This window comes from Lipotes vexillifer, unplaced genomic scaffold (genome assembly GCF_000442215.2).
Source record: "Lipotes vexillifer unplaced genomic scaffold, Lipotes_vexillifer_v1.1 scaffold469, whole genome shotgun sequence".
Classification (NCBI taxonomy): domain Eukaryota; kingdom Metazoa; phylum Chordata; class Mammalia; order Artiodactyla; family Lipotidae; genus Lipotes; species Lipotes vexillifer.
The window spans coordinates 3,101,062-3,113,514 of NW_006788006.1; the positions used below are offsets into that span (position 1 = coordinate 3,101,062).

The 12,453-nt window shown below is 47.7% G+C and overlaps 1 protein-coding gene across 1 annotated transcript in view; it reads left to right on the forward strand.

The window, feature by feature from the left end:
- The window catches only part of PGPEP1 (pyroglutamyl-peptidase I), a 34,677-nt gene continuing 22,224 nt past the window's right edge, over positions 1–12,453 (forward strand). Inside the window, exons 1-2 of the mRNA XM_007461049.1 lie at positions 1–63; positions 2,134–2,186. Coding sequence (XP_007461111.1) covers positions 30–63; positions 2,134–2,186 — 87 coding nt within the window. The 5' untranslated portion in view covers positions 1–29. The remainder of the gene's footprint in view (positions 64–2,133; positions 2,187–12,453) is intronic.

Below are 12,453 nucleotides of genomic sequence, written 5' to 3' on the forward strand. Positions count from 1 at the left end.
GTGGGTCAAAGGCGCAGCCTGAGCCCGCCATGGAGCAGCCCAGGAAGGCGGTGGTGGTGACGGGTACGCGTGTAGTGCTCTGATGGCGGCCGCGGCAGCCGCGGCCCGTGGCGGGGGCGGGTCGGGCGGCTCCGGAGGCAGCGGGGCCGGAAGAAGCGCGGTGGCCCGGGTGGGGCAGGTGCTAGAAGTCGTCCCAGGTTTGGCAGATGTCATCGCCCACGGGAGCCCAGCTCAGTCCGCGCGACAGAGAAAGTGGAGAAGGGGGCGCCCCTGTGGTCCCACTGTCAGGAGTCGGGGCAGGCAAGGACGTGGGTGCCCTGGCAAGTGCCCCACACGGAGCAGGCCCCTCTGGCCTCCTTCCTTTCCCAGTTGGGGACAGGGACCCTCCGGTCACTTGTTTGTTGTGTCTGCCCGGCCGGCAGGCTGGACTGGACTCCTCCCTGCCCCTCCCGAGGTCGGGTTTGTCACCACCCCCGGTCTCAGGGGACAAAGGCCGATCTGCGGGCAGGAAGTGCCCCGTGACAAGTTAATCTCTTGCCAGGCACTGCTCTCCGAGCCCTGCGCTAATGGGGGGCTGCTCCCCGGAGGCAGGGGCAGGTGAAGTTTGGGCAACCTCGGGTGCCCGGCCGTTCTTCCGCTTGTCCCAAGGACTGTCTTGGTCAAAATCTTTCCTGCCCGGGCTGTTTGTGGGTGAGCCTGGACCCCTGTCCCACTGTCACTGACTCCCCAAAACTAACTGCTTCTCCTCTAGGAGACTCCACCTCGGAGCCTCGTGCGCGGTGAATTTCTGCCAGGCCTCTGGTCGGGGTGGGGGTGTGCGGTATTTTGACCCTGTCAGGAGGGTCAGAGTGAGAAATCCAGCTAAGGTTCGAACAGGTATATTGTGGTCCAGGGAGGTTTGGGCTGGTCCTGGAATTCCCAGGAATATGGAAGAAGCCACTTATCTGACAAACAGGTGTGTCAAGTTGCCAGAGGGTCACTTTCCCCTGCAGCCCTCCTATATCTGCTTATTTATTACTTTAGTCCTGACTCAGCAGGCAGCCACGGGACTGGGCATTTTTCTTGCATGAGCTCATTAAATCTTTACTGCCTCCATTTTGCAGAGGGGGAAACTGAGGCTCACAGAGGTCACCTTGTTTGTAAGTGGCTGAGCTGGGACTCATACTTGGTCCGTGCAGGAGGAGGAAAGAGGTGGAGAGGTTCTGACCCTACTTGGGGGCCCCTTGCTGTTCCAGGGAACAGTATCCCTCCCAGGGCCATGATACCACTTGGGACACTTGGCCCAACTGGAGTGACCCATGGTTCAATGACAGCCTTTCTTAGAGAGGTTTATTTTTTAGAGAGGTTTATTTTTTAGGTGTGCTGGGGCGATTAGAAGAGGGAGGCCACAGACTTTCCTGGGTCTGTGTTTGAATCCGTGCTCTTCTGTCTTCTTGCTGTGAGACCTTGGGCAGCTGGCTTCACCTCTCTGTACGTCAGTCCCGGCTCCTCTAAAATGGGCCCAGGAAACACCCTTGCCTGAAAGGGAAGCACAGGGAGGCTAAATGCCACAGGGCATGCAGAGCACTTAGCACATCCTCAGGTGAGAATCTGGTTTGTAAATGGGGCCTGGAGTTTGAGTGAGTAGGGAGGAGGGTGGTGGGATGATGTCTGGACAGCCTGACCTGGGAGATATCCACGTGCATCCCTTAAGGGCCGTTCCTTAGCAGGTGATGATTCACAGACCGCCTATGGCTCTGCAGTTCCAGAGTCCAGGGAGGAGGCACAAAGACAATGATAAAATTATATTTGGGGGTCAAGGATAGGGGAAGAAATCGGGTAGGGAGCAAGGCCAGCCTTTTCTGGGGCAAAAGAAGGGCACTGGCCTCTTGCTGGGCATGAAGGTCAGGTGAAAGTGAGGACGATAAAGGACTCACAGCTTCTGTTAAGAGCAGACAAGTTTGTGTGGTGGAGGGCTCTGAAGGGCCACTGGGTGCACCCCAAACTTGGGACCAGGCCCCCGACATTGTCCCAGGTGGCAGCTGCTCCCGAAGCTCCCTGCTCCATTCTCCTGGATGAAAGCAGCAGCCTGGCCTTGGGCAGGCCAGGAGGGGCCGCTTGGTGGTGACATGCTGCTTTTCTTATTTTTTTCAGGGTTCGGCCCTTTTGGGGAACACACTGTCAATGCCAGCTGGATTGCAGTCCAGGTAACTGGATCCAGAGGGGAGGAATCAGGCTTGGGGCTGGGCTTCCCCTGGAAATACTTGACACCAAAGAAAGGAAGTTACCTATGAAGAGAACATCTCCTGTGAAGCTTCCTGAGAGATATTTAAGTCTGATATACACTTCCTCTCAGATAGTTACCACTGTAGCTTGCGTTTGTTGAGTGCTTCCTCTGCACCAAGCGTTTTTTGCTGCCCAGCATGCTGAATTCTCCCAACAACCCTTAGGTGCAGTTATTCTTGTGCCCACTTTATGGATGAGGAAACTGAGGCACAGAGAGAGTTATCTGAGGTCATCCGGCTCAGAAACCAGAGTGGCATTTCTTCGGAAGTATCCCATGCCACAGCCAGGTTTTGGGGGACCAGGCAGGGATATTGGGGGATGTATTAACCTTGTAGAGGGGGTGCAGTGACCCTCAGTGTTGCTTCCTGGCAGCTGGAGGAAGCAAAGGCTGCATATTGTGGGAGAGGAGGTCTCTCCCGCTGTCCTGAGCCTTCCAGTTTCTTTGTCAGCTGGGGCATTTGGAGGGACAGACTGGGGAACAATGGGCAGAGAGAAAGAGAGAAAAGTTTCCTCCTTATATAAATCAGATCTGCACGGACCGGAGCCAAGCTCGTGTTAATCCTAGCCCATTAGCTTCTTGATTTAAAGCATCCCCTGCTTTCCACTCCAGAGCCCTGAATTCGGAGAAAAATCCAAGCTGAAACCTCAGTGTGTCTGTTCCCAGTTGGGGTGCCCCACCTTTTTTGTTACCCTTCTTCCAGACCTCAAAATCTTGGCCACATTCCTCTCCCTTTTAAAAAATTTTCACCCCACTTTGCTAGCAGAACAGAGGGACAGGATCCCCGGGATTCCGCAGATGGGAGCATGTCTGAGGCCCTGCTCGTCGCACCCGCTCCCTGGAGCCCCAGACAAAAAGGAAACAGCGTGTTTCTGAAGACGTGTGTGTCTGGCTTTGTGCGAGTTTCAGACAGGAGTCTTCACGGGGCTGAGTGGACACAAAGCCGTGTGTCTGAATTCCTGGGCCCCAGACACTATGATCTGCATCTAAATAGGAGAAAAATCAATTAAACAATCTTTGGAAATCCCTCCGAGCTTTGGGACTCGGATGGTGGAAGATGGCAGCTTTTCATCCTGCTGCCGGTGGGGAAATACCCCTTATATTTCAGTCACCCATCTCTCCAGACCTCACCTCTAGAAGACTTTCAGTTTTCTTCCTCAACTTTATGAGACAAGAAGAGAGAATTCTCCACCATTCCCCAGCTAAAAAATGCCAACCTTCCCAGATCCAATTGTTTCCCTTAAAAAAGCAACAACAACAACAAACTGGAGTTGCCCATACATACCCTGAGTGCGCACAGCAGTGTTAGCCCATGAAATTTGACACATGTGCCTCCGCAGCACCTGAGTCCAGATCAAGACCTAGAACATTCTCAGCCCCTTCTCTGTTCGTCCCCCATTGCAGAAGCCCCTTGTGTCCTTTCCCAGCTACTCCCACTCCACCCGCCAACCCCACTCCCAGGTGTAAACCTCTCTGCTGACTTCATGGCCTCCATAGGTGCGTTTTACCTGTTCTAGAACTTGGTGTCAATGGAATTGCACTTGGGTCCCCTGCCTGCTGCACAGCAGAGCATCTGCCGGATCCACCCATGGGGTGGCTAGGAGCCGCTGGTGGTGATTTTCAGTTACTCTGGATAAAACAGATTTGCCCATGGAAAGGGTGTAGTCATTGGATGGGTCAGATCCGTCCCTCAAGAAAATATGCCTCAGAGTGTTCTTGGTGTGATCCAGACGTGAGTTGCGGGCAACCATTGATGTCTGTCACCTCAAGCTGAGGTTGGGTGTTTGGTGAGGTGGAGGGAGCAGCCGTTACTTCCTGTCCCAACTGATTTTTCTGAAGCTCAAGTTGCCACCTGTGGAAGGAACTCCTTCTCTGCCAGGGACCAACTCACTTCTCTCTGTCTGTCTCTCCCCTTCTCTCTGTTTCTCTGTCACTCTCAGTCTCTCTCTGGGTGCCTCTCTCTGTCTGTCTCTGGGTCTCTGTCTCTTCCTGTCTCCCTCTCTCCCTCCCCCACCTCCTCTCTCTCTCTCTCTCTCTCTCTCTCTCTCTCTCTCTTATCTGACCTTCCTTCCTCATGCCCTGGGTGAACTGGCGCCCCAGCAGAGAGTGAACTGTTTCCCACCAGCCACATTCTGGAGGTGGGAGTTCTGGGGACAGAGGGGCACCCCTCCTTTCCTCTTTCCTAGGAAAAAATGCCACTGCCCCTGGCACCCCACACAGGAGGGACTGCATTTTTCAAGTGTCCTGTCTCCCCGCAGGTCTTGGGTGGTGGGAGTGGGATGCTGGCTGCGGGTCTTTCTCGCCCTAGGAGGCTCAGGTGGGTGTTGAGGGCTTGGACCCCCTTGGCTTGGGGCCATCTGTAGCCTTCTCTGCCCAAGTGGGGCATGGAGGAGTCGGGTCACAGGTCCTGGTGACATCACAGGACAATTACTGCCACAGTGAGTCTAGACAGACCTGCTAAGGATATTAACCAGGGAACAAAGCGGGTCTTTGTTATGGGGTCAAGGGAATCGGTCAGACGCAGCCGCGCGGCGGGGTCTTGTCAGGTAGATGGGGTGTAGACAGTGTGTTGTCTGGGGCGCACAAGCCCCGTTACTTTCACAGTCTGCTCGGCGGCTGTGCTGGCTGCAGATTGTCGTGGGACTTGGGGTGCGCTGCTACGCTCCCCCCAGGAGAACTGTCCAGCCCTTTTGGAGCAGAAGATGGTCAGAGGCCAAGAATTTAGCTTGATTACGGGCCACCCACTTCTCTTAACTTCAGATGAATGGTATAGCTGCTCCTCCCCGACCATTGCCCTTATTAAAATTGGGGAATCATTTGTATAAAAACATGTACAGATCTTCAGTGCCCCCATCACTTTGGTGAGAAGTATTTATGCCCATGTCACCAATACTTCGATCAAGGTGGTTGATTCCCATCAACCCAGAACATTCTTTCCTGCTAACCCCCCCCCGCCCCCCATCGCTCCTCAGCTGCTTCCTGAGCTCCGTCACCACAGATGAGTTTTGCCTGGTCTCAAGCTGCAAACAAATGAATGGGATGGCACAGCCTCTGTGTTCCTCTGGCACCGGCTGCTTTTCCTCAGCCTGTATTGGTGTGTGTGTGTGTGGGGGGGGGGACAACTGTCTCCTTTCCCGACCCACCCCTCCTCCCATTGGCACTGACACTAGGGGCTTCAGGGTTTGCTCCCCAAGAGTAAAGCAACAAGGATGCCCCTCTCAGGGTCTCTAGCGAGCATGTGGACGCCTCTCTGTGGGGATGCTGGCCATGGGGTGTGTGTATTTCTTTGATGGTGGGTTTCTTAGTTTATTTTTTCCCCCAGATGGGGAGGGGTTAGGTGGGGACCCAGAGGACATGAGGAGGAAAGGTTAGGACAAGAAGGAGACTCACTCCATGGCTCCCTGGTGGCACCAAGTCATTTCCTACCATCAAAAGTCCACGTGGGCGATTCTTCCCACTAATGCTTGGTAAACATCACCCAGTGGGAGAGACCCTTGAGTTACTCTGGGCGGGCAGTCGTGCTCAGCGTGTAGCGCCTGTTCTGCTGGGTGAAGGGAGAGGGGCAGAGACAGGATCCATAAGGCGGGGCTGCTGCCCTGAGCTGGGGGTGCGACCTTGGCGTATCACATGTCATGGTGGCCACCGGGAGGGTTACTGCGCCATATAGAGGGTTCCTTGGTTTGGTCACTAACCGAGTTAGTAGCATCCTCAAGTACCCCACCCCCCTGCCCATAGAGATTTTTCCACCAAATTGACTTGCCTGGGCATATGGGTGGCCTGTCGCGTGGACAGCTTTGGGGATAACTCCCTGAGTGAAACTGAACAAATAAAGATGATCCTTTTTAAGTCCTCACTTAACCTGGGAGATGGATTCTTTTCATTACTGGACTTTCAACATGTTGCCAGAAAGCGCTGCCAGGGCCATGGGGAAAAGAAACGGGAGGGGGCAGGGAAATTTCAAGCTGTGGGGGACAGGAGGGTAAGAAAAAGTTGGGTTGTGGTTGACAGGATGTAAAGATAGATGAGATTATTTACCTTATGCTGAGATGTCTTTGCTGGAGATTTCTCCTCCCAGCCGTGGCAGGAGAGGATGACAAAGAAGTCTTTTCACACCCAGATTCCCCAGGTGTCAACATTATATTACATTTGCTCTTTCTCTATAGATAAATAGGTAGGTAGATAAATATAGTTTAAAATTTTGTTTGACTTCCAAGTCATTTTTTAAACTGTGGTAAAATACATATAACATAAGCTTTACCACCTTAACCATTACTAAGTGTACAGTTGAGTGGCATTAAGTACATTCACATTGTTTTGCAGCCATCACCATCATTGGTTTCCAGGACCTTTTCATCTTCCTAAACTGAAACCCTGTCCCCATTAAACAGTAACTGCTCATTCCTCACTCTCCCAGCCCCTGGCAACTACCACATTCTCCTTTCTGTCTCTATGGACTACACTAGGGACCTCATATAAATGGAAGCATACAGTTTTGTGCTTTTGTGCCTGGCTTATTTCATTTAGCATAATGTTTTCAAGGTTCATTTGCGTTGTAGCATGTGTCAGAATTTCCTTCCTCTTGAAGGTTGATATATATCCCGTTGCCTGGTCTCAAGCTGTATATACCACATTTTGCTTATCCATTAATTGGTCAGTAGACACTCAGGTTGCTTTTGCATTTTAGCTCTTATGAATAATGCAGCCATGAACATGGGCCTACAAATATCTCTTCAAGATCCTGCTTTCCGTCCTCGTGGGTATAGACCCTGAAGTGGAATGACTGCATCCTATGGTAATTCTGTGTTTAATATTTTGAGGAACTGTCATGCTCTGTGTCATTTAGTGGTCAGTTGCAGACATGATACTCCTCTACCCCTAAATAAGTCACCATGTATTTCCTAAAACACAGCCTCAGCACAGTGATCAAAATCAGGCTCATTGGACATTGATACAATTCTATAATCTACAGACCTTATTCAGATTTTGCCAACCACCCTGTCAATGTCCTTCACAGCAGAAGAAAGTTCCAGATTATGTGTAGGTTTCAGTTGTCCCATTTCTTTAATCCCCTGTGGTCTGGAAATTTCCTCAGTCTTCCTTTGTGTCTCATGGCATGACATGTTTGCTAAGAACTGCTCAATCCTTTGGAGAGTGTCCGTCAGGGTGGCTCCTCCAGTGTTTCCTCATGACTAGATGGAGGCTGTGTGTGTATTTGGGGCAGGAAAATCCCACAGAAGTAATGTTGTGTCCTTCTCCGTGCATCATATCAGGAGGCACTGCTTATATTGATGTGTCTCATTCTTGGTGTCATTGACCTTGATCACTTGGTAAAGGTGAGGTCTGATGGATTCCTTCTTTGCAAAGTTACTATCTTGCCCTTTGTGATGAAAAAGTATCCATAGAGAGATACTTTGAGACCCTGTAAAGAGATACTTTGAGACCATATTAGCATCCCCTGGTGAGTCTCACCTGAATCAGTTATTATTTTAGTATGATGCTTGCCAAATGACGGTTTTCTAATTCCATCTTACCTTCGACACTTTTTAAGACCTTCTGTGAGTTTATTTGTATCTGCGTGGACTCGTGGGTACTGTCTTCAACAGACGATAATCTCTTAATTTTTTTTTAATTTTTATTTTATATTGGAGTATAGTTGGTTTACAGTGTTGTGTTAGTTTCAGGTGTACGGCAAAGTGATTCAGTTATACATACGCATATATCTATTCTTTTTCAGATTCTTTTCCTGTATAGGTTATTACGTCTTACTCTCTTAATTTTGATGTTCAAATTGTCCCAGATTTGGCCCATGGCAGCCCCTTCAGGCTGGCTCCTGTATCATTCTTGAGCACTTCCTTCCTTTTTGGTTTCAGGCTCATTTTTTGGAAATGCATTTTTTAAACTTTTTTTTTTATTCAAACAGAAAGTCACACAAATTATAATCATCCTCATCAGTTCACTCAGTCCCATGTAATTAATTGTTTTTCATCTTGGTCTTTTGTTAGCACTTTTATGAATTCATCAGTTTTCCATTAGAGTTCTGAAAAGGCTCATTCATTCAGTTCAGCAGTATAGTCAGTTACCAGAAACCTGTACTTGTCAGAGTCTTTTCCATGAATTCTTTGAAGATGGAACCCTTTTATAGGAACTTTTTTTTTTTTTTTTTTGCAGTACGTGGGCCTGTCACCGCTGTGGCCTCTCCCGTTGCAGAGCACAGGCTCCGGACGTGCAGGCTCAGCGGCCATGGCTCACGGGCGCAGCCGCTCCGCGGCACGTGGGATCCTCCCGGACCGGGGCACGACCCCGCGTCCCCTGCATCGGCAGGCGGACCCCCAGCCACTGCGCCACCAGGGAAGCCCTATAGGAACATTTTTGCAAAAGCATCAGAGTACACCCAGAACTGTCTCTAAATGACAAAAGACTTAAAAATGACCACGATTAAAGATTTGATGAAAGTTCATAATAATGCAATTTACAAGGAAATTTAGTTATTTCTGAGATATACATTTTAAAGTAATAACTAGAATTATGACTTATAACATTATGTCAGAACATATAAGATTTTTAGGAATTTCATGTAATGTCTGAAACATTTATATTAACATATTTCCATACAAATAATCCAAAGAAAGTTTAGTATTACTTAAAAAAATTTTTTTTATTTAATTTAATTTATTTTATACAGCACGTTCTTATTAGTCAGCAGTTTTATACACATCAGTGTATACATGTCAATTTCGCATGTATTTTCACAATAATTTTAGATTTACAGAGAAATTACAAAGATAATACAAAGAGTTCCCACATACCCCTTACTCGATTCCCCCTAGTGTTAACATACGTAATGACTACATATCTCAAAATGAAGAAATCAACATTGGTCCATTACTGTTAACTAAACTCCAGTCTTTATTTGAGTTTCACGAGTTTTCCCACTAATGTCCTTTTTCTGCTCCAGGATCCCATCCAGGACACTACACTGCATTTAGTAGGGCATCCTTCCCCCCGCATTTTTCTGATTTCTACCTGAGTAATGGATGTCAGATGCTTTGTATGCTTTTTAAAAAAAACTGAAGATACAATTTTATGGGATATAATCATGTACCATAAACTTCACCCTTTTAAAGTGTATAATTTAGCAGTTTATAGTATAGTCACAGAGTTGTACAACCATCACTTCTGTTTAATTCCAGAACACTTTCATCACCCCAAAAGAAGCCCATACCCATTAACTATCACTCCCATTCCTCCTTTTCCTCAGGTAACCACTAATTTACCTTCTGTCTCTATGAATTTGCCTTTTCTGGACATTTCATATAAATGGAATCACAAGACGTGGCCTTTTATGTCTCCTTTCACTCAGCATAACATTTTCAAGGTCCGTCCCTGTTGTAGCATGAATCAATGCTTCACTCCTTTCCATGGCTGCGTAATATTTCATTGTATGAATGGACCATGTTTTGTTTATTTGTTCACCCGTTGATGGGCATTTGGGTTATTTCCACCTTTTGGTTATACGAGTAACGCTACATGGACATTCACATACAAGTTTTTGTGTGCATGTAGGTCTTCATTTCTCTCAGGGGTATGTGTATGTATGAAGAGGGGAATTGCTGGGTCTTATAGGAATTCTGGGTCTACCTTTGTACTTCCCTGTCCCAACCCTGAAATGAGCAACTTCTCCAAGAAAACCTTCATTCTTTTAGCAGAGAATAATATTTAAAGCTGGAAGCTGGGAGCTGGGTGTGCACATTGCTACTAGGATATCATCGCTTCTGAGCTCTATCAGTTGACAAAACTGGAAAGTAAAGGTGTGTACATTCACACACACACACACACACACACACACACACACACACACACACCGGCACCCATTTCTATATCGAAACCCTGGAATTTGCACAGATGCCTTCAATTCCGATCCAACACCACAGACTTGTGACTCCTTCCTCCAACATTGTGAATCCCCTCCCCTCATGATCCCCAGTGTGTTCACTTCTTTGATCAATCCTAGAATAAACAGAAAGGAATTTCAGAATTACCTACTCATGCTTCCCCCAAAGAAAGCCTACTTATTAGAATTTAGTATTTGCTTATGGTTCTTTTTGTCTTTAGCCTGAGGACAGAGTCCAAACAATGTATTCAAAAAAATTACTTGAGTTACTTTTTATTTATTCAATATTTATTTATTTATTTTAAATTGAAGTGTAGTTGATTTACAATGTTGTGTTTGTTTCTGGCGTACAGCAAAGTGATTCATATGTGTGTGCACGTGTATATATGTATATGTATATATTCTTTTTCAGAGTCTTTTCCATCATATTTTATTACAAGATATTAAATATAGTTCCCTGTGCCATACAGTAGGGCCTTGTTGTTTATCTACTTGGGTTAGTGTTTTTTTTTTTTTTTAACTTGAGTTAATTTTAAAAGGAATAACTTAAAAATATTTTTGGAGGAAGAGAGAAGTGTTTTAAATTACTTTTGAAATATTTCATACATGAAAAGTATACACACACACTCTATATAGGGCAAACATGAAATTATGGTGGCTATGTATTTAATATAATGTGTTTTAGCATATATAACTAGCACATCACGTCCTGTAACTTCATGGATATTGTCACCTAGGGATGAGGCTACATTTATTTAAGGGAAAAAATTAAATGATTGAGTTTGAGAAAGATATTGAGTAATATTAGCTCCACTGGGGAAACGGAGCTGAGCATGGTGGGCCTATAGCCTGGGGCTTGGGGAAAGGTGTTCTGTGCCTCTAAGCTGATGACTTTCTGGAAAACTCACTTTTCTTTTTTTTTTAATTAATTAATTTATTATTTTATTTTTGGCTGCGTTGGGCCTTCGTTGCTGTGCACAGGCTTTCTGTAGTTGCAGTGAGTGGGGGCTACTCTTTGTTGCGGTGCGCAGGCTTCTCATTGCAGTGGCTTCTCTTGTTGCCGAGTACGGGCTCTAGGTGCGTGGGCTTCAGTAGTTGTGGTGTGCGGGCTCAGTAGTTGTGGTGCATGGGCTTAGCTGCTCCACGGCATGTGGGATCTTCCTGGACCAGGGCTCGAACCCGTGTCCCCTGCATTGGCAGGCGGATTCTTAACCACTGTGCCATCAGGGAAGTCCCCACTTTCCTTAAAAATGAAAAGTTTGTGTATCCCCATTTCCCCTACATGTTCAAGATCCTGATAAAGGGACACAATTCATCATTTAAGGGAAACGAGGAGGACCCCAGATTGGGTGCCTTCACATATCTGGGTCCTTCCTCCTGGGTAGGCAGTTGGGAATTTGAAATTCCTGCAAATTATGTGTGTGTGGAGGGCTTGGAAGTGGATATTTACTCTGTAGATTTTATTTTATTTCACTTCATTTCATTTCATTTTATTATTATTTTTGGCCATGCTGTACGGCATGTGGGATCTTGGTTCCCCAACCAGGGATTGAACGTGACCCCCCTGCAGTGGAAGCTCAGAGTCTTAACCACTGGACCTCCAGGGAAGTCCCATACTCCGTAGATTTTAGGTTTTCCATTGAGATTGAGAGAAAAGGCAGAAAGGAATTCCAGAAAGTTGTGGAGGATTTAGGCGCAGTGGCTGAGAGTCCGCCTGCCGATGCAGGGGACACGGGTTCGTGCCCCGGTCCGGAGCGGCTGGGCCCGTGAGCCATGGCCGCCGAGCCTGCGCGTCTGGACCCTGTGCTCCGCAACAGGAGAGGCCACAACAGTGAGAGGCCCGCGTACCGCAAAACAACAACAACAACAACAAAATGTAATCTGACAGTTCCCAGCTTTCAACAAATGAAAGTTGGTAAAGAGCCAAATTCAGAATCTCCAATGGAGAGAGTCTGGTGCACAGGGAACGGCTTGGGCTGCAGGGAGTAATGTGCTCAGATCCTGGACTCAGGGGAGAGACCCGAGGGAAGCTGTCTTCCGGTTAAGAGGCTCCTGACGGACTTCCCTGGCAGTCCAGTGGTTGAGACTTTGCCTTCCAATGCAGGGGGTGTGGGTTCAGTCCCTGGTTGGGGAGCTAAGATCCCACATGCCTCACGGCCCAAAACACAAAAACATAAAACAGAAGCAATATTGTAACAAATTCAATAAAGACTTTTAAAAAAGTGGTTCAGGGCTTCCTTGGTGGCGCAGTGGTTGAGAGTCCGCCTGCCGATGCAGGGGACACGGGTTCGTTCCCCGG